General features: G+C 37.7%; 1 protein-coding gene across 3 annotated transcripts in view; it reads right to left on the reverse strand.

Moving 5' to 3' along the window:
- LOC150108862 (uncharacterized) overlaps positions 1 to 22,839 on the reverse strand; it is a 299,142-nt gene that overhangs the window by 248,855 nt on the left and 27,448 nt on the right. For 2 of the 3 annotated variants that reach the window (XM_090410442.1, XM_090410458.1), the window contains exon 2: positions 4,572 to 4,698. In XM_090410442.1, the coding sequence (XP_090266568.1) occupies positions 4,572 to 4,672 (101 nt within the window). In that variant the 5' untranslated portion in view covers positions 4,673 to 4,698. Of the gene's footprint in view, positions 1 to 4,571; positions 4,699 to 20,049; positions 20,159 to 22,839 lie in introns of all 3 variants that reach the window. The other variant, XM_090410451.1, reaches the window with a different exon arrangement.

Here is a 22,839-nt window from a genome sequence, read left to right on the forward strand (position 1 = left end):
AAAATCCTCCCATGACTTTTGTTTAGCCAGTTTTACACATTGTTTAGCTTTCTTACATATGTGTCTGTATTCTCTAAGAGAACAATCTGACTTATTTGCCAGGAACTTTTGATATGCTTTCTTCTTTTCCTTCACTGCCTCTTTAACTTCCTGTGTCCACCAGGGAGTTCTGATTTTTTATCCTTGCAGACAACCTCACCACATGCCTCTCTGGCAGAATCAATCAATGTTTTCTTCAGAGTTTGCCACTGAATCTCCAAGGTTTGATTCCTGTTCTCAAACTCTTTCATTTTTTCTTCAATATTCTTTGTGTATTTTAGTCTACAGTTCACATCTGAGAGCTGCTCAACTTTTATTCGCTTTAAAACTTTCTTACATGCTATTCTTTTCAATATGAAATTCAATTTTATCCTGCTCAAGACTAAATAGTGATCACTTTCAATTTCAAATCCTCTATACACTCTGGCATCCTGCACCAGGGAGAAAACATCTCTATCAACAATAACATAGTCAATGAGACTTTTCTTATTCCTTGCCTCTTCTCTCCATGTGACTTTGTGCACATTTTTATGTTGGAACATGGTGTTAGTAATAACTAGTCCATGTCCTGAGCAGAAATCCAAGAAGTATTTGCCATTATTATTAGCTTTGGTCTTTTCTCCAAATTTTCCCAAAATATTTTTGTATGTCTGACAATCATTTCCTACTCTGCTATTTAGATCCCCAACAAGGACCAACTTTTCCTTTTTCATTGTGTCAGTTGCTTTCTCTAAAGCCTGAAAAAATTCCTCCACTTCTATCTTAATAGAACCTTCTGTTTGAAGGTTCTATTAAAATAGAAACAAAGATGTCAAATAGGAACTGTTTTTATTTCCACAAGTTTTGTCAACTGAGAGGAGACCTCCACATAGCCTTTAAACGAATGTGGAGAACCGATCAGTGCTTCTGACCTAATGTCCAATCCTCACCTTCTCGTGGTGCACCCTGTTGGGTATCTACCTGGATACTGAACGAACGAAGATGGGCTGGCAATTTGGGATTTAGCCAACCAAATTGTATTCTTATTGGTTAAACCAAAATACAAAATGATGGTACAACATGACAAAATTTCATGCCGACTGGGGTGTCGCCCGGTTAAATAAGACCCCCATTGTTTTTGCCAGGGAACCAGGGCATACTGAACTTTTGCGATCCTTATCAACTGTTCTTTGTATTCCTTGTGAAACAGATTATTACCGCTCCGCTTATGTTGCCTGCACATAATGACTTTTGACTCTGTATTGCATACTTAATCTCTTCATTCATCCTTTTCCCACTTATCTTATTTAACCTTCTGATCCTTGGAATATAGTTAAACACTGCTTCTACCAGACAGTTCTTGAATATCATCCAAACAGCAGTGATCTCCTTTCCACCCAACTTATCATTCCATGTTACAGCTGTAAGCTGTCTCCTGAACTTATCATAATCACCAGCCTTGTAGTTCCACATATATACCCTTTCCTCACAGAAGTCTTCACATGGCTGGCAACCACCCAGGTAATCACTTCATAGTCACTCTCACCAACTGGAGGGAGATTTGATACCTCATTTATAATACCATTCCCTGATGAGATGATAAAATCTGAGACTCAATCCTTGTGTGCTCTCTGTTACATGCTGCCTGAGGCAGCATGTAACAGAGAGCACACAAGGTTTTTGAGTTGAGGTTTTTGAGCTGTCCCTCAAAATGAGTTGAGGTTTTTGAGCTGTCCCTCAAAAACCTCAACTCATTTCTTTACTTCCAGTTGCTATTTTGTCATTCCAATCTATATTGCCTTAATTAAAATTACCCATAATCATCACCCTTTTCCCATTTGCTTGGCTAATTTTCTTATACATTTCCTTGTCGCTTCCCTCCAAATTACCAGGTCTATACATTCAACAAAATATTTCATTCTATTCACCTCTCTCATACCATACTGTCTCAAAACCGCTACCACTATTCCCTCTTGCATCTCTATGTTGTATGGATGCAACTCTTTTTCTATTATCAATAGCACTCTACCTCCCTTTTTACCCTTTCTCTATTTTGACAAAATACAACACACCCTTCCATCTCTATTTCTGTCAGGATGTCATCCTCATCCACCCATCTCTCACTTATTCCAACAACTTTTGGGCAATCAATTCAACTCAATCAGAACTCAATCAATTCAACCATTTCATTTTCCTTGTTGCTGATACTTCTAGTTTTCATATACAAAGCAGAAAAGCCTACTAAAATACACACTACACATTTCCACGATATTTTTTTATGAAGCTCCACTGTCATATTACTCCCTATGTTCACCAATCACTGGATTCCATTGCAAAAAAAACTAATGTTGTTTAGCATTCTGCGGGATAAGTTCACATGGCATCCAATATTATGTCTAGCATAACTGCACAGATGGTTTGCCCTCACATATCAGATTAGAGTTAAAAATGATTGGAGAAATTATGTTTCATAGCACAATAAAATAGGAAGAAGAGAAACTGTCGGTGCAAATGTATTTGTATCATGCTACAACTATAGTGAACAGAGAAATATTTGTGAAAAAATAACAATCTGTAATCCATAAAAGATCATACTTCCAAAAAATAAAAATAACTAAATAAAACTGAAATTAAAATTCAGAAAAAATTCCAAAATTCCAATATAACTAACAAAGATTTTCATTAAAAATCTCTTACAGAGAGTATCCAGATCTGTATATTTCAACTGTATTTAATATTAAATATTAAATTATCCTTCCACTTGTCTGCCCGGACGAGTGGAAGGAGTCGCTGATCACCCCAGTATATAAGAAAGGAGATAAGACTCAATGCGGCAACTATAGGGGCATCTCACTGCTGTCGACACTGGCTACAAGGTGCTGTCTAACATCATGCTAATGCACCTCACACCATATGCAGAAGAGTGCCTTGGTGACTACCAGACGGGCTTCAGGAGGAACCATTCTACAATAGACCAACTCTTCACGCTGCGCCAAGTTTTTGAAAAGTGCTAGGAATATAACCGGAAGTTCATAATATTTTCATAGACTTTTCTAAAGCCTATGACTCAATGATATGCCCAAAAATATGGCAGGTGTTAGAAGAGCTGGGAATTCCTTGAAAATTCTGAAAAATGGTGCAGGTGTGCGTAGCTGGTTTGAGAGCAAGAGTGAAAGCAGAAGGTGACCTTTCGGACCCGTTTCGAGTACAGACCGGTGTGAAGCAGGGTAATGGGCTTTCTCTGATTCTCTTCAATCTGGTGTTGGAAAAAGTTAATTAGAAACACACAGCAAGTGGCAGGTGGAGTCGACATGGGGGTGCAAGTTAGGATTCTTGGCTACGCTGATGACCTGAATGTTATGGCGCATCAACGGGACGACGCGGTGGCATTGGTTACTGCTAATGAAGAAGCTGCAGAAGAAGTTGGCCTGAAAATAAATGCCGAGAAGACAAAATACCTTTTTATGAGTCGCCATGCTGCTCAAGATCCAGAGGGGGCTGCACAGTTTGAGATGGTGAAGGTATTTAGGTACTTGGGTTCTCTCATGACTGAAGACAACAAAGTTGAGGCTGATGTCCAGAGTCGGGTAAATGCTGCAAATGTGGCCTATTATCAGGTGCGTCCCCTTTTCGCCTCGCGCTTGCTGTCTTGGACTACAAAGGTGGGACTATACAAGACTTTGATCAGGCCTGTTCTCCTCTACGGTGCCGAAGCGTGGACTCTCAGGGCGAGAAAAGCCAATCATCTGAGAGTATTCGAGAACAAGATGATACGACGTATCTATGGAGGGGTCATGGCAGACGGAGTCTGGAGGAGGCGGTCCAATTCTGCCATACACGCTTTACAACTCGGCAGACATCTTGATGGAGCTGTGAGCCCGGTATCTTCAGTGGCTGGGGCACCTGTACCATATGGGCCCCGAAAGGACTGTGAGACAAGTGTGTGAGGCCCGATCGCAATCAGGGAGGCCGCCAGGGAGACCGAGAAAGAGATGGGCGGATCAGGAGAAGAAAGACCTGCAGGCTGTCGGGCTGGAGACCAGAACGTGGTGGACAGTTGCAGAGGACCGCGCAGTGGCGACATGTGGTGCTTGAGGCCAAAAGTCCCCCCCTGACTGTTAGCGCCTGGCTAATGTAATGTATTTAATATTAAGCAAGTGCATCAATTGATGACATTAGCAATTCCTTTGATTTCTAATTCCATTAAAAACGAGCAGTAACCACTATTTCCCAGTTCAAATTAACTCAAAACTCATAAAACAAATTTTCATCTTTGTACATTCCATTTATATTTAATGCTGAACAACTAACTTCCCATTACATACATATTTCTCAGAAATATAATTTACAGGTTTTCATGTCTAATGTAATTTTGTTTTTCTTTCAAACTTACAAAATCCATGTATAATACAAGTGAATTATGTTGAACAATCTCTACTATTTGGTACCACCATAAGAATAATGCAAGTAAAAATAAAGTATTCAAAAAATAAAAATAATAAAAAAGAAGTGAAAACTATGTTTAATGATAAATTGATTAGTATATGCCATACCTTAATATTTTGTTGTGTAGATTCTGTAGAGGATGTGAAAAACACGAATAAATTACAGTAACAAGAAGAAGATAGGCCATCCAAATTAATACTTGCTTCATATTCCAAAAGCATATAGTATTTTTACCTGCAAAGAAACCAGGTATTTAATTACTGAAATAATTAGAAAAAACTTACAGAAATGTTAACATTACTTTGCTTAAGATTATTAAAAAATAATTTTGCAAAAATGAAGATTGCTGCACTTCTCATGTTTAGAGAACATGTAATAGTCTACTGGATACCAATGTTTCTCTGATTGAGATCAAGTATCTCTATGTGAATATAATATCAAAAAAAAAAAAAAAATTATTTATTTAGCGTATGGCAATCTACATGCAATTATAAAGGTACATAAGTCAAAATAAATATATAAAAAGTAAGTGACAAACAATTAGAATAAAACAAAGACACTCATACTTTCAACAAACAAAACACTTATAGGTTAAGATCAAGTTGTCTGATCCAGTATATAGCAGGCGGTGTCGCCTCCAGGAAGTCATTTCTTTGACCTGTGTATGCACGAAGACTGCACTCAGTAGAGATGTGATGGATTGATTGATTCGGGTGCCCGCAGTCACATTCCAGTGAGGGAATTTTTCCCCACTTGTACAGAGAGCGTGAACATCTTCCATGTCCAGTGCGAATCCTGTTCAGCATTGTCCATGTCTTTCGGCTCAGTTATCCCACACCCGGGATATTGAGACGATGCCTATCAAACTAAGTTTGGAGTTGAGCATTGGTATTTATGCTCCACGTTCATTTTCATTGTTCTTTGGTATTGTAGTTGGTCGTTCTCAGGTGTTTAGCTTCACAGAGAGGGGGCTTTCTTGATTTCAGTCTGTTGAGCTGTAGCTCTAGTATGTCATTGGGTATAGGCAATTCAGTATTTGTGAGTATTTTATCATATTCACGTAATAGAGCATCATGTCTTTGTAGGTTTGGTGGTGTTATGTTACTCAGCATTGGGAGCCAGTAAATAGTTGTTTTTCTGGTTCCAGTGATAAGTCGCATTGTGGTGTTAAGCAGGCAGTCTACTAGTTTGGTATGGCAGCTGTTGAGCCAAACAGGAATGCAGTACTCTGCCACCAAAAAAACCAATCCAAGTGTGGATGTGCTTAATGTGGTTGCTGCTGCACTCCAAGAAGTGCCACATAATTTCTGGATGATGTTGTTTCTAGTTCTTATTTTTCCAGTTGTGTTTTCAGCATGTTTCTTATATGATAAGGTATGATCAAGTGTAACTCCTAGGTATTTAGGATATTTGTTATGGTGTAGAACTGAATTTCTAAATTGGATGTTCAGCTCGTCGTGTGACAGTATATTGCTGAGATGGAATGTTGACACTTCAGTTTTACTTTGGCTTGGTTGCAGTCTCCATTTTTTTAAAGTAGTTATGCATAGCAGCAAGGCCATTTGTGAGAGTTTCCTCCGTCCATCTTAGTTCTCTATTTCTGGTGGCTAATGCTATGTCGTCCGCATAGAAGAATTTTCTAGATAATTTTCTAGATTTTCTCTAAAAAAAAAAAAAGAAGGAAAGGGAATAAGATTTTCAGTAGTAGCAAGCTCTGGTTTGGTTCAAATTATAGCAAATACAACTAAGGCTATGAGGGATCAATGTATACTGTCTGTTAACTGCATGTTTCTTCTGACTACTACTATTGTAGTAGCAGGAGGAAGGGTGAGAGAGAATGAATACTAGTAAGCAAAAGAATGCACAGCAGTCGGCAAACAAGAATGTGCAAATTCTGAAAAGCAGGTGAGCAAGTGATGGAACAGAAGGAACTGCATGTGAATGTAAACAAGTGATTAGAGCTGCGTATGTTTTTTTTCTTGCTTCTCATCTTCATTCACTCTGTTTTCACACTTGTATTCCATTAGCTATAATTACCCATTAGCGAGAAATGATGGCTGATGGATATAACTGGAAAGGAATGGAAGAATCGAGTGAATGAGAGTGGCAGAAAAAGATCACGAACAACTGAAGAGCGTGCTGTATAAAATTTATCATTATAGACACAGTAAATAAGATGTGCACAAGGTTTCTTTTATTATTATTATTCAGGCCTCCATTAAGTCAAGAGACTCATCGTGAGAGGACCTTCCTAGGAAACACAGTCTATCACACCACTCCTTTAACTCACTGACCATTCTTGCTCTCACCACTCTATCAGGCAATGCATTCCATGATCCAACTACCCTCCATGCAAAGAAACCACTCCTCACACCTTCCTTTCGTAACTTCCAGGGATGGCCCCTTGTCATTGCTCCTTCCCGCTGTTCCACCAAGAGAAAGAACTCCCCAGTGTCCACCTTGCAACTGCCTCTCAACAGCTTAAAAGTCTTGATCATATCACCTCTCCTTCTATCATAATTAACATTGTACAGTCCTGAAACCATCTTTGTTATCCGCCTCTGCACCCTTCTCCACAGTTAATTTATCCTCTTCAAATCCTGGGAACAAATTTGAGAACAACAGTCTAAGTGTGGTCTGATCAGGGTCTTATAAAATGAAATGATAACACTTTTATCCCTGCAGGTCAGCATCCATCTCAGTATTGCAGCAATCCTCTGGGTTACCTTCACCATCTTTGCGATATGCTCCCTGCATTTCAGTTTTCTATCAGTCATCATCCCCAGATATCGTCTCCCCTACTTTCTCCAGTACAGCTCCTCCAATTGAGTATGCAGCCTTCCGTTGATGTAGCCTAAGCTTCAAGACTTTACATTTTGCTGCATTAAACCGAACTCCCCATTCATTTGCTTGTCTCTCCAATTTATTCAAATCCTCTTGCAAAGGTTGCCACATCTGCACTATTACTAATAACCCTGACCAGCTTCACATCATCTGCAAACAACTGAATATCCCCTTGTAATCCATTGACAATGTCATTGATATAAAGGTTAAACAATACAAGTCCCAGTACTGTGCCCAGTGAAACCCTACTTGTAACCTTCTGCCTCCTTGATATTGACCCCACCATACACAACTCTCTGATACCTATCAGACAGCCAATCCTGAATCTAGTTGGCTAACCTGACAACTAAACCCATTTGCTGCAACTTAAATATCAGCTTATCGTGTAGTACCCTATCAAATACCTTCCCAAAATCCCAAAAAATCTCAGTATATGCCTTTCCCTCATTAACTTATCTTGTCACTTTATTATAAAAGGCAATCATGTTACTAAAGCAAGAGCACCCCTTAACAAATCCATGTTGATTCTCACAGATAACATTACCCTCATCTACACAACGCTGTATATGGTCCCTCACTAATTTCTCCAAGACCTTAACAACTGCTGATGGCACACAAACTGGTCTATAATTAGACACCTCCAGTCTGCTACTGCCCTTATGCAATGGCACTATCTTACCTTCCTTCCATTCCCTAGTTACCTTTCCAGTAGCCAGACTTTCATTGAAAAGTCAAGTCAACGGAGCTGTCAGTTGTTTAGCATTCTCTCAAAGCCCATGGTGAAATACCATCCAATCCCACAGCTTTATTGACATCCAGAGTACTCAGTATTTGGAACACACTCTCCTCTTGCACCTCTAAACCTCAAACCTACCCTATCCCTCTAGTATTAAAACCAGTTTCTCCAGGATGAAATACTCTAATAAAGTGTTCATTGAGCAACTCCACTATGTCCTCTGCATCAGTCACTCTATACTCATTTTTATCCCACAATATCATTCTTCCACAATCATTTCTTCTCCTACTGGCCACATAGCTAAAAAATTCCCAAAAGATTTTCTTTGGATCTTAGTGGCAATCTCTTCTCATATTCCAGTTTTGCCTTCCTCACCATACTAGTCACTCTCCTGGCCTGAGTCTTATATTCTTCATGCATCTGCTCTCCACCCCTCTCCTTATATCTCCACTTTACACCAAATTGTGTTCTCTTCTTCACTCGTGAATACAGCTTACTATTGCTGCTAACAAATATTCCTTCACAATTTTCCAAAGCACTAATGATATCAAGCCCTTCCAATTCCTCCCTCCATGGAACTGCCCCAAATTGATATCTAAGACTATTATAATTACCCACCTTATAATTTCACATACATTTCCCATTTCTTTGAAACTCCTGCATATCTGTTCATCTTCCAAATCAAAACGACATGGTCACTCTCTCCAACTTGGGGAAGAGATGTCATCTCAGTTATTATCAGCTCCTCTGATGCTATGACCAAATTCAAAACTCTTGAACCTCTTGCTCCCTCTATTACACATTGCCTAAGACATTTGTCCCTCAAGAATTCTAGAAATTCCATTCTTTTATTACTACATGCATTTTCCTCTTCCCAGCTTATACTGCTGTAGTTAAAATCTCCCATTACAATCATTCTTCTTGCACTTGCCAAGCTCAACTACTTAAACATCTCCAGCTCCCCCACTCTCTGCCCCTTGACTTATAGCAACACCCCAGTAAATATCCTGTCTCCCACCTCTACGTCACACCATATGTTTTCAAAATCATTAGTGTCTACCTTCCAAAGCCTCCACTCTTAGAGGACATAAGTCATCAGTTATCATAATCAGTACCCCACCATCGGGTTTTCCCTTCCTCTCCTGCCGAAAAATGCTGTACCATGCTACTTCTATTCCTATTATTATATCATCTTCCGTTAACCACGTCTCAGAGATCCCAATAATCTTTGGCCAGGCTGATGATATCAGTGCCACCAATTCATCACCTTTATTCCAGATACTTCTGGCATTAGTATAGAGCAGTGTTATTCAACCTGTGGTCCATAGATAGACCACAGGTGGTCTGCAGGCAGACTTAAATTAATTAAATAAATATATATATTTTTAATTATCTAAACAAATTAAAATTGAATAAGTAAGTAAAAATTATTGAAATCAAATGGAAACTTAAAAAAAAAAATATCGTCAGAATGTTCAAAGGCGGAAGCAATAAAACTATATTATTGTTCACTTCACCCCTCTTTTATTATTGTCATTCAGCCGCTACAAATTTAGTGGCAGAATGATGAATAATAAAAAGGGTGAAGTGAACAACAATATAGTTTTATTGCTTCTGCCTTCCCTTGCTGTTTTGTCAGATTTGAAGTGAATATGTGTTATCTGCATTTCAACCAATGGTTTGTTGTTTATTGATTTTTATTATTGAAGGTTTCCCTCCTTCAACCAAGGCTCAGTATATCTTGAGAAGTGCTAAGTGATACTTGGACAAAGTGTGTCCTGAGCTAACCCCAGTATTATATATTTATATATTTTTCGGAAACATTTTTTAATAATGAAAAAGTGGCTTAGAACTAAGACTTTGAAAAGAAGAGCAAATGAACCAGGTGATGCTAACCCTAATTGTGATACAAGTGTTGTAACGGCGAATATATCTGATACTATTAAAGAAGAAGAAACAAGCAGTTCAAATAAAAAATACAGTAGAAAATATAACAGTTCATATTTGGAATTCAGGTTTACTTGGTGTGGAGATGGAAGTGAACAGAAACCTCAATGTGTTTTGTGTTATGAAGTGTTACCGAACAAGTGCATGAAACCTGCGAAACTCTGACAACATTTAGAAACTAAACATTGTGATGTGAAAAATAAGCCAATTGAATTTTTTCAGCGATGCTTAGGGATATTAAATCATGGGAAAGATATAGTTTCAGCCATGGGTTCCATTAATAGCAAGGCACTGGAAGCATCCTATCTCTTAAGTTTACGCATAGCGAAAACAGGGAAACCTCATTCTATCAGGAAAAATTTGCTACTTCCAGCTATAAAAGATGTACTAAAAACGATGTTTGTCAACAAGTTACTTAAAGATGTTGATTTGATTCCTCTTTCAAATGACAGTCACAGAATTAATGATATGACAGGTGACGTAGAATCTCAGTTAATCGAAAGAGTTAAGAAGTGCCCTTTCTTTTAGGCTTACACGGTCATCCGAATGCATTTTTGAAAATTATGGAGACCACTACCGTGTTTGAATAAAAACTTTAGTTTAATATAACTAAAATCTACATTCGAAGTTTCAACCTTTATGTCAAGGTCATCTTCTGGAGCATACAACTATACACAGGAAACAAGCTATACTACAATCAAACTGGTTTGTTAAAGACACTGACCGACCGTTACAATTGTTGGCCTGACCTCTAGTGAGGAAAAAATAAATAAAAAAATATAAAAAAATTAAAAAATAAAATAAAAAAAATAAAAAATAAAATTTTTACATCAACGCTAGAGTCCTATTATTAGTGTTGTCTACTATATACATGTATTAACATCATTCCATCCAGTTGGTATGGGATGGTTTCTAATGCTAGCTAAGGATTAGCTAGAGTCCTGACTTATGCTGGATCTTTCATATTAGGTAGGCTGAATGTGTGCCATCCAGATCCTTGGAATTTTCATGCCATCTTTGTTGTTGATATTTGGGTGGTTTATCAGGATTTCGCAGGATTCCTTAAATTTCCTTTTGTACCAGGTTTTTGTGCGGTGTAAGGAGCAGGTGCTTTTCCAGTTGATTTGGTGTAAAGTGTTGAGTGCGTGGTCTGAGAGGCCTGCTTCACCATAATGGTTACATTTAATGTGTCTAAAGTGTTCTTTCTTGCGTATAGGGATTGTCCATCCTGTTTCACCAATGTACGGTAAGTTACATGTGCAGCAGATGCAATAGATACCAGGATGTGCTAATGGGAGGAGAGAATCCTTAGAGGAGTTGAATATGGTTTTAAGTTTAGTGGGTGGTTTAAAGGTGGCATTGAGGTTATAATGTTGTAGGATTCTGTTGATTTTTTCTGATAACCTTTTAATGTATGGGATGGCTATGGTTTTACTCTAATCTAGATTCGTTTTTGTTGTAGTTTTATTAACAGTATTTTTGTTATAGCCATTATTTATGAATGTGTCACTAATGATATTTAGTTCTTGTTTCAGGGCTTGCTGGTTAGAGCAAATAGTTGTGGCTCTGTTTTTAAGGGTGTTAATGACTCCATATTTTTGTGATGGGTGGTGGTATGAATTCGCATGTATGTATTGGCCAGTGTGTGTCAGTTTTCGGTAGACCATGAAGGATAGACTGCCTGAAGGAAGACGTGTGACTAGTGTGTCTAGGAACAGGAGCAAATTTTGGTTTTCGATTTCGATGGTAAATTGTATGCGTTTGTGTTGTTTGTTCAGGTGGCTAAGGAATGTGTTTAGCGTTTGTCGCCCATGCGGCCAGATCGCGAACACGTCGTCAACATATCTAAGCCAGACTGTCGGTCGTAGCGTGGCGGAATCAAGAGCCCTTTGCTCAAAGGTTTCCATGTAGAAGTTAGCGATTGGGGGGGGATAGTGGTAACCCCATGGCTGTACCTTCCTTTTGTAGGTAGAATTTGTTTTGCCACACGAAGTAACTGGACTTTAGTACGTGGGCAAAGAGGGCCATAATGTCGGGCGGAAATTTGTTCTGTAGTAGGAGAATTGTGTCATTGATGGGGACATTAGCGAAAAGGGCAGAAACGTCGAAACTGAATAATAAGTCATCTTTGTCGAGTGTTATGTTTTTGATTTTGTTTATAAAGTGTTGTGTGTTTTTTTTATGTAGGAGGGGGAATGACCTACCAACTCCTTGAGTGTTGCCGTTAATTTCTTGGCTAGGTGGTAATTGGGATTGTCTATTCCTTCCACGATTGGTCGAAGGGGCACATTTTGTTTATGTATTTTCGGAGCCCCATATAATCTGGGGGGGGGGGGGGGCGGATGTAGTGGGGTTTGAGTTTTTTAACTGTGTCTGGTGGCCAAGAAGTGACAGACTTGAGTAGTTTTTCTGTTTTATCCTTTATCCTTTTTGTTGGGTTATAATTTACCATTTTATGTGTTATCGGCTACTTAGCTAGTATTAGAAACCATTCCATACCAACTGGATGGAATGATGTTAATATATGTATATAGTAGACAACACTAATAATAGGACTCTAGCGTTGAAGTAAAAAATTTTTATTTTTATTTTTTTTTAAATTAATTTTTTTTTTCTCACCAGAGGTCAGGCCAACAATTGTTGTAACGGCTGGTCAGTGTCTTTAACAAACCAGTTTGATTGTAGTGTAGCTCGTTTCCTGTGTACAGTTGTATGCTCCAGAAGATGACCTTGACATAAAGTTCGAAACGTCGAATGTAGATTTTAGTTATATTAAACTAAAGTTTTTATTCAAACACGGTAGTTGTCTCCATAATTTTCAAAAATGCATTAAGAAGAGCCCTTATTATGCATTACAAATAGATGAAATACTGATGTTACAAGTGATGTGCAGTTAATATGCTACGTAAGATATGCGCATGATAACAACATTCATGATGATATTCTGTTTTGTAGAACTATGCCATCCGGAAAACAACTGGAGAAATATTTCACACTCTCAATAATTACATAATGCACAAAGGGATCCAGTGGGAAAAATGTATAGGCTTCTGTTTGGATGGAGCTCGTGCCCTTACAGGCAGGCATAATGGGGGTTGTCTCTATGGTCAAGGAAGTAGTTCCGGATATGAATTGAGTACATAGGGAAGTGTTAGCCTCCAAAGGAATGCCACCAAAATTTAAAACTGTGCTATATAACGCTGTAAAGCTAGTTAATTTTATTAGTTTGACCGTTAAATAACAGGATATTTTCAGTACTCTGCGATGAAATGGGCAGTGAATATATACAACTTTTGCTTCATTCTGAAATTCGCTGGCTTTCCAGGGGCAAAATACTAACAAGGTTATTTCAATTAAGGCACAAAGTTTTATTATTTGTAAATGAACGTAATTCTGATTTTGCATCACTCCTTGTTGGCAAAGCATGGTTATCGACACTATCCTGTCTTTCAGACATTTTTTCGAAATTAAATGAACTAAATCTCTCCCTTCAGGGAAATTCTTTAACTGTTCTTGATGCCTACGACAAAATAAAAGCATTCGAGAAAAAACTGGCTTTATAGATTAATTATGTAAAAGAAAGACAATTTGCACCTTTTCCAACATTGGAATCCTTTTTAGTGGAAAATGATATTTTTGTTAATTCTGAGTTTCTGGAGAGGGTTTGTGAACACCTCAAAAATCTGAAACAGAATTTTGAAACATATTTTCCGAATAACTTTTATAAGAAATTTCTGTGGGTTCGCGATCCATTTCAGGCTTGCAGTCATGAGAACGACCTTTCGTTATCGAAAAAAGAACAGTTAATTGAGCTTTCAAGTGACAGTGGACTTAAAATGCAATTCCGTGATCTTGGTTCGGCTCGATTTTGAAAAGTGAATTTCCTTAATTATCTGAAGAAGCATTGAAAATCATCATGCAATTCTCTACAACCTATCTTTGTGAGAAAGGATTTTCATCGCTCCTTCAAATAAAAACAAAATACAGAAATCATCTTCATATGTGTGCCAATATTCGACTGATTTTGACCAATATTGAGCCAGATATCCAACTCTGCAAGGGCCGAGAAGCTCAATCATCTCATTAAAAGTAAGTAGTAACATAATTAGATCATATTATTTATTTATTTAATAAAAATTAACATTTTGTTCAATGATGATACACTTTTAATCGTTTACTTTCAATTTAATTATGTTTCCACATGTATTCAAAACATGCTTTTAGATTTCTTATGTTATATATGGCACAGTTTTTCTGAAATGTTGGTAATTCCTAATTAGGTTTTTAAAAAAATTACGAAAAGTCAAAATGACGTATAAGGAAATAAATTAAAAACAGTATGTTTATTTTTGTAATTAAAGTAAATTACAAAAATAAACAGCATTTAATTTTGGAATTAAAGTAAAACTTGAATTCCAACATTCTAAAATGTTATTTTTCTTGCTTTTCTGTTCGCAAAATCATCGATGACATTGTCGAAGTACATTTCATCACTCATTAAACGCCAAAAAAGTGCCACCCGGGGCATATGACCCACCCGCAAGCTAGGCCTCTGTAACTTAGTGGTCCGTAGAATTGTTTTCAACATTTTACTGGTCCTTGGCCTTAGAAAGGTTGAGAAACACTGGTATAGAGCATAAAAATGTAACTGCTTCTATACCTATCATTATTCCCTCCAGACTCCACTGGACTCAGTGTTACCTGATGTTGTCTCTCTTCCCCCAAGCACCCATTCCCACAAGAGGCCACCCCCTGCTACCATCCACCCTGGGAATTCTAGTTTCCCTGCATTGACACACTAACTCGTCCAGAAAACATCTCCTAAAACAGCACATTCTCCTTCCTTTCCAGCAAGGAGAATGAGTGGAGTAATTGAAGCTTTGGATATGACCAAAATAATTAGTGGTCATAATAAGAATGGATGTACAGAAAGAGAATGTCAGGACTGATATCAGAAAGTTACTGAGAAGAGTATGTTAATGTAGCAGGAAAGGGTAGTTAGCAAGTCATACAGATATAACAGTGATGAGTTGAAACAAAGTAAAACTGATAAAAATACATTGGCAGAGTTGTATTAGAAGAAAATACAGTTTGTGAATGTGTGAGAATTAAAAGGGCAGATGGAACTCTATAAGAGTGACAGACTACATCAAAAATGGAGTTGATCAAGACCTCTTGAGAGGTAGCTGCTTAAAAGAAAGATAATAAGAGGAAAAAATGAATGCAAGATCTAAGGATGCAAAAAGAGATGTGAAAGAGTAACAGTGTGATAGGTGAGAATGAAAAAAATAGTTGTGAATGAAAAGAGAAAGGAGAGCAGTGTAGAAATTAGTGGAAGAAGTGAGAGATGAGAATGTGAGTTGCATTGGGTTGGGGTGTTTTCAATTATGGACTGAAGCAGCTAAGGCTTGAGGCCATTGTATTATGTCTGTTAATTGCATATGTTCTTGCTTGTTACCCAAACTAAAAAATCTGAAGTTTCAAAGGGAACTCTTCCACCTCCATGAGACCAGTTAACTCATCCTTAGTTTGCATCCTTAAATGGTATTTAAACTCAGGTCTTTCTAACTTGATAATGAGAGAGAACAGATAAAGATGGGCAGGGAATATAAAAACAAGGGGGATGGCTTGAGATGCATGGAGAAAAAAGGACGGGTTGTGAAAAAGGGAAGAGGTCAAGGCAGGTGTAAATGAATCAAAGATGAGAAGTGGCATGCATAAAACTGGTACTAGTACCTCCCACCTTGTTTGTTTTTAATGCAAGTCCAATCCTTGAAGGGCTACAGATCTATCATACGTTAGCACTGTGATTGAGCTGAGAATTAAACACTTAAATAAAAAATAAAAAAATAAAAAATAAAAATAAAAAACTGATTCTGGCTTTAAGAGTGCCAGAATCATGACAGATAAGGGAGATAAAGTTGTTCTGCTGCATGGATTAAGCTGACTTGCTGTTATGAATGTTTTTTTTTTTTTTAATGCAACTCCCCCACACACAAAAGGTTGTAAACTCATAATATAATTTAACAACACAGAGAGAAATAATTAAACAGCAGGTTTAATCATTTCAATATCTTCAAGAATACAGGGTTAAAATTGGAATAATACACACAAAACACAAAAGAAACATTAAGTGGAAAATATGAAATTAGACTATATAAAGATTAAAGTCTTATGATAAGTGTCGTCTATGGGTGCTGTTGGGTAGCCTTAGTTGTTGGGCAGGAGACTTAAGAATTAAAGTTTCCCAAATCTTGAGAAATTGAATGCAACCATATCTATTAAGCACTGGTTTTTTAAATCTTGTACTGATTTTAAAAAAGTCTTTCAAGTTTGTATTTACTGTGAGAGAATAACAGTTTTGTTCCATCTAATTCTTTGTACAGCATCCAAGGAAAGGCCGAGCTAGACCTGAGTGACCATAACTGAATGCACTTATTGTGTTCATCTAATTGGATGTTCCCAGTCTGACCATAACATAAGCTGCAAGAACAAGGAACACCTGGAACAGAGCGGAGAGAAAGCAGATCCTTAGGAGAGCAGAGAAGGAAAGCTAGCTTCAAATGACACTAGCTTCAGTGCAGAGTTTATATTTCTTTAAGGTTCTGACTATTTTTTTCTGAAGTGTCTCAGATATAGTCAGTCCTTCAAAGTGTAACTGGAAGAACAACAATACATTGTGCCCTTCAATTGGAAAATGCCTAAGTTTGATTCTCGTCATCATGAGAGGAATCTTTATATGTTTTGTTTTTTTTAATTGAAGATGAGTTAGACAATCTCATATGAAGGTAGCAGGGATTCAATCTCATATGAAGGTAGCAGGGATTTTTCTCCCAGAACTCAGGTTTTTCATCCTGCATACAGACAAATTGGCCTTGAGAACATGAAATTTACAAACAAAAAATACTAGTGGTGGGCAGTAGATGGCATTGGCAATGATGGCAGTGGTAGTTTGCTGTAGTTGGTGGATTAAGTGGTGGGAATGAAGATGTGTAGAGTAGGTGCCCTTCCTCAATGAGTCTTTGGACTCGTTAGAGGTGTCACATAATAATAATAATAATATAGGAAATAGCAATAGCTTTAGTGTAGTCTTATGTTGAGAGGGATGTGAAGAGATTGAAGGGACAGATAATTTGTGGATGTTTTTGGCATTGTAATCATTGGACAGGAAGGTAGAAAGTTTGATGAATAAAGGCGAGTTCAACTATAAGGAAAGCTGGGGTGGAACAGAAGGTTAGAAGTTTAGTTTACGATGTCAGCCTGGTTGGCGGAGTGATTACTGTATCTGTTCTCCAGCCAAAAGGATGCGAGTTCAAATTCCACCATGGACATGGATGTATGTGATTGTGAAAATACTAGTAGTGGTGGGCAGTAGGTGCCATTGGTGTAGATGATGCAGTTCACTGTAGTTAGTCGATTGAGTGGCGGAGACGGAGAGCTGTAGAGTAGGTGTCCTCCCTCGATGAGTCTTTGGACTCCTTGGAGGAGTCACGTATTAATAATAATAATAATTTCAGAAAATGAAAGATTAACATTTTAAAAAATATAATTATTTTCATAGTTCTGCAGTTGAGAATAACTATAAAAAGTATTAGCCTTGGTCACAACTTCGCAGGCACCTCAGCAAGTTCCTAGTTTAGGAATTATGTGGCACAACTTACCTTCTAATGATGCCAACACCTCAGGTTTATATGTCAAGCCTGGTGTTGTTGGTAACATCTTATGACAAACATCACTGCCAAAAGGAAATCTATCCAATAGCCTTATTATTATTATTATAATTACCCCAAGACCTCATGGAGTCAAAGACTCATCTGGGAGCGTGCCTTGAACACATTCAAACTCCTTGCAGACACCACACTCTCAGGCAAGGCATTCCAATCATTTACAACTCTGCACAAGAAAAATCTCCTCTTACTCCCCTACTTACACCTTCTTTATACAGTTTCCGGGGAGGACCTCTGGTTCTCCCTGATGTCCCACTATTTTCTGTAGAACTTCTCCAGCATTGATCCTATAACAACCCCTTACCAACTTATAGGTCTCTATCATATTTTCCCCCTCTTCCTCCTGTCCACCAGACTCTGCAAATTGCATCTTCTCAATCTTTCCTCATACTCGACAATTCAGAGGTCAGAAACTACCTTAGTCGGTCGCCTTTGGACACTTTCCAACATCTCTTCATCCTTCTGAAAACCAGGTGACCAAATCTGGGCACAATAATCCATGTGTGGTCTAATCAAAGCCTTATACAAAGGAACAACAATCTCCCTACTTCTACACATCAGTGTCCTCCGCATCATTCCCAGAAGCCTTTGTGTTGTCTTCACAATTTTGGCTATGTGTCCCCTAAATTTCAGATCCTTATCCACTATCACTCCCAGATCTCTTATTTCTTCCACCTCCAACAATATATTCTCATCAAGCATAAATTCTGCTTCCCATCTTTGTTTTCCAAATTTTAAAACCTTACATTTTGCAACATTGAACTCACATCCCCATTTGCTTGCCCAATCACTCAATTTATTCAAGTCTTCTTGCAAGGCCACAACATCTTTACTCTTCATGGTTCATCCCAACTTTGCATCATCTGCAAACAACTCCATCCAAATATTTACCTATATCATTAATATACAAGTTAAACAGTAATGGCCCTAAAACAGACCCTGAGGCACTCCACTAGTGACTTTCCTGGATATCGTTCCCACATACACAACTTGTTGATACCTATCAGATAGCCAGTCTCAAATCCAATGCACTAATCTAATATCCAATCCCATCTGCTCTAGTTTGACTATCAATTTATGATGAGGTACTCTATCAAAAGCCTTCGTGAAATCCAAGTATATTACTGTGTATCCTTCTCCTCTGTCCAAGGAAGCAGTCACTTTACTGTAATAAGTAAGTAGATTACTAAAACATGACCTCCCTTTAGCAAATCCATGCTGTCCAAAGATAATACTATTGTTGTCAACCCAACTCTGGATCCTAGGATTCTCACAAGCTTCTCCAACAACTTAACCACAACACCTGACACACAGATAGGCCTATAATTTGATGCTCGAGTTCGATCACCTCCTTTATGAAGTTGCACAATCTTGCCCTCCTTAGGAACTCAACTGAGTGCAAGACTCGTATTAAAAAAATATGTCAAGGCAGGTGTCAATTCCCTGGCACATTCCTCCAGAATACGTGGTGATATATTATCAAGTTCCACAGCCTTATTAACATCTAGTTTACTCAACTCCCCATACACCTCTTGCTCACCTACAGTCAGTCTCTCCTCCCTATCATCTACTGCTCTCAATACCTGCATGTAGTCACATTCACAAGATTGAAAGACCTTTATGAACTGCTCATTAAGTATCTCCACCACACATTCTGCAACAGCTGTCTTTATACCAGTTTCTCCTATCAATGTCATCCTTCCATAATCATTCTTTCTTTTGCAGGCTACATATCGAAAGAACTCCTTAGGATTCGTTTTGGATTCATTCACTAATTGCTGTTCATACCTCTCTTTAGCTATCCTCACCAACCAAGTCACCCTCCTTGCTTGGTCTTTGTAGACCTCATGGAATTGGTTATTTCCACTTCTCTTATGCTGCCTCCACAATGCTCTCTTTCTCTGTATCGCATGCTTTATTCATCCATCCCACACCTACCTTATTTAACCTTCTCATCCTTGGAATACATTTAGACACTGCATCTACTAGATAGTTTTTGAAAATCCCTCAAGCTGCATTGATCTCTTTTCCAACTAACTCCTCATTCACGTTACACCCGTAAAGCCTTATATATCTCCACGCATTATGTAAATGCCACAAAGGCAACAACATAATCCTTACTATAGCACAAAGAGAAATAATTAAACAGCAGGCTTAATTATTACATTATTCTGCAATTATTCCATTAAATTGTATTATGAGTGTAAACCAGCACCTAAGCCTAAACACATGCTGTAAGCTTATAGTGCATATGTACCATAGGAAAGCTAAGGATTTTTTCTATTTTTATTAATTTTCGTTTTTATATTTTTTTAATTCTTTTTTTTTTACCTGATCTTGGACCCCTACTCTAGAGATCAACACCAGAACTTGTTCAAGCCACTTTAAGGTCTCTAATAAGCTGGGCAGCAGTCTCACACCAGGCAATGAAATTCATCTCCTATTTGAAGACAAACAATCACTGAGTGATCCATGCTCATAACAGAATTCAAACTAGCTGCCTGTTGTTGGAGAGTAGATACACTAACTACTCTGCAAACCAAGCTTTTGTGAATAGAAAGTACAATAATGGAGAGAAAATTATACTTTTTTTTGGTAATAAGTTAATGATAACAGGAAATTTGCTAAGTGCAGAGGGTGGTATAAAGAAACATGTGGAAAGGCTTATGTGCTGACAGTATATGTTAATTTATTTTCATCGTATTGATTAGAACAGTGCTTCCCAAACTGTGGGCCACAGCCCCCTTGGGGGCTGTTAGTTTGGTTGGGGGACCGTGAAATAATGAAAACAAATTTGAAATGTTTTAAAACTAAGTGTGCCATGTCAAATGTGTATGTAAGATGCTAAAAATGTAACATTTGCATTTGATTTTTACAATATTCGCTGTATGTGTTGTATTGAATATAAATACAATAAATATTATATATATCTCTGTATTACATTTTTTTTTTTTCAATGGGGGCAGTGAAATATTTTAATTTTTCCAAGGGAGCCTTTACATCCATAAGTTTAGGAAGCACTGGATTAGAAGACAGAGCGATAAGAAAATAACTAATATTTATTAACTCATTAGCTGATATTTTGCTGGTATTATATCCAGCATCTTCAGAGCACAAGAACAGTTTGTCACAGTACACAAAACAACAATTTGGAATACAGCCACTCTCAAACCAGTGATTTGGCTATGCTATGTCAAAAACACATTGGATAAATTGTAGGCATAGTTTTCTGTGGTTTAACAGTTCATAAGAAAATTCCAGTAATTGGACCACATGTTTATTAAGATAAATAACAATAAAAAAACAAACCCGACAAGTTTCGTAAGTCGTTTGACTTGCATCTTCAGGGGTTAAAAGGTAACTAAAAGTTTAAACACAAGAAATGAGAAATTACTCAAAATAGTTCGTTCTATGCAGTTGTGGCTGTCTAACTGTTCATTAAATTAAATATCCGAATGCAGATTTAGTGCAATGCTAAGTTTGAACAATGCTGTCATGTTCTGTTGTTCACATTCACATTGTCCGAAGTTTGACTTGGGTATATTTTTTATCAATGCTGACCAAACTTGGTGTAGAATTAGGCCCTGGTTTTTGTTGCATTGAGTTGGAATTCTAAGCATGTTCGCAGTTTCTTTAAATTTTCTTATGTAACAGTTTTTTCAATGTAAGACATGTTTGTCTTACATTGAAAAAAATTCAGGGGAAATTCATATGAATGAACACCAAAAAGACGTGCAAAAAAGGAAGAGAACAAATCAGGTCTAGCATACCATACAACTTCCACCAGCCATAATGTACTCTGGCAAAAAACAAACATGTCTTACATCGAAAAAAACTGTTACATAAGGAAATTTAAAGAAGCTGCAAACATGCTTAGAATTCCAACACAATGCAACAAAAACCAGGGCCTAATTCCATACCAAGTTTGGTCAGCATTGATAAAAAAATATACCCAAGTCAGACCTCGGACAATGTGAGCATGAACAACAGAACGTGACAGCATCCAGCATTGTTCAAACTTAGCATTGCACTGAATCTGCATTCAGATATTTAATTTAATGAACAGTTAGATGGCCACAACTGCATAGAATGAACTATTTGGAGTAATTTCTCATTTCTTGTGCTTAAACTTTAAGTTATCTTTGGCCCCCGAAGATGAAAGTCAAACGACTTACGAAACTTGTCGGGTTTGTTTTTTATTGTTATTTATCTTAATAAACATGTGGTCCAATTACCGGAATCTTTCTTATGAACATTGGATACATTTTTAGTGCATTTAAATAGCCAATACCCTAAAATCCACTTCAAAATGGAACAGGAAGCTAATGACCATCTGCCTTCCTAGATACACTAATCACGTCTTCCAGATGGTTCCTTATCTTTTTTCTGCTTATAGAAAACCCACACATACAGGGAGATATCTGCACAAACAATTCACACCATCATCCAGCTAAACAGTATGGTATCCTAAAAACACTAATTCACAGAGCTAGAGCTATCTAGCTCTGTTCCAATGACAATGCTCTTACTGATGAACTAGCTCACTTGCATCACTTTCTTAGCCAACGGCTATAATCCCCATAGGATAGAATGGTACAAGTTGCTAAGAGGGTACTAAATGCTCCCAGAAATTCCCTCTACTGGCTATCACACAAGACTGCAGCAAAACTGTTACCATCCCATATATTCAAGACTCATCTGAAAAGATAGCATCTCTGTAGCACAATTGGAAGAACGATGGTATGTTGTGCCCTTCAATTGGAAAAGGCCTGAGTTTGATTCTCGTCATGACAAGAGGAATCTTTATATGGGCTTTTTCAGTTGAAGGTGAGGTAGCCAATCTCATATCGAAGTACCAGAATTTTTTTCTCCCAGAAACTCGGGTTTTTCATCCTGCATACAGACAAATCGGCCTTGAGAACATGCAATTTTCGGACAAAAAAGAAAAAACTACTGGTGGCAGCGAGCAGTAGATGCCATTGGTGTAGATGATGGTAGTAGTGGTTCAATATAATTGATAATTGTGGTGTAGACAGAGTTGTAGAAGTAGGCTCCCTCCCTCAATAAGTCTTTGGATTCTTTGGCAGTGTCACTTAATAATATCTAGGGTGTTTAATAAAT

This window comes from Typopeltis vanoorti, chromosome 2 (genome assembly GCF_054136105.1).
Source record: "Typopeltis vanoorti isolate ZY-2024b chromosome 2, IOZ_Tvanoo_1.0, whole genome shotgun sequence".
NCBI classification, from domain to species: domain Eukaryota; kingdom Metazoa; phylum Arthropoda; class Arachnida; order Uropygi; family Thelyphonidae; genus Typopeltis; species Typopeltis vanoorti.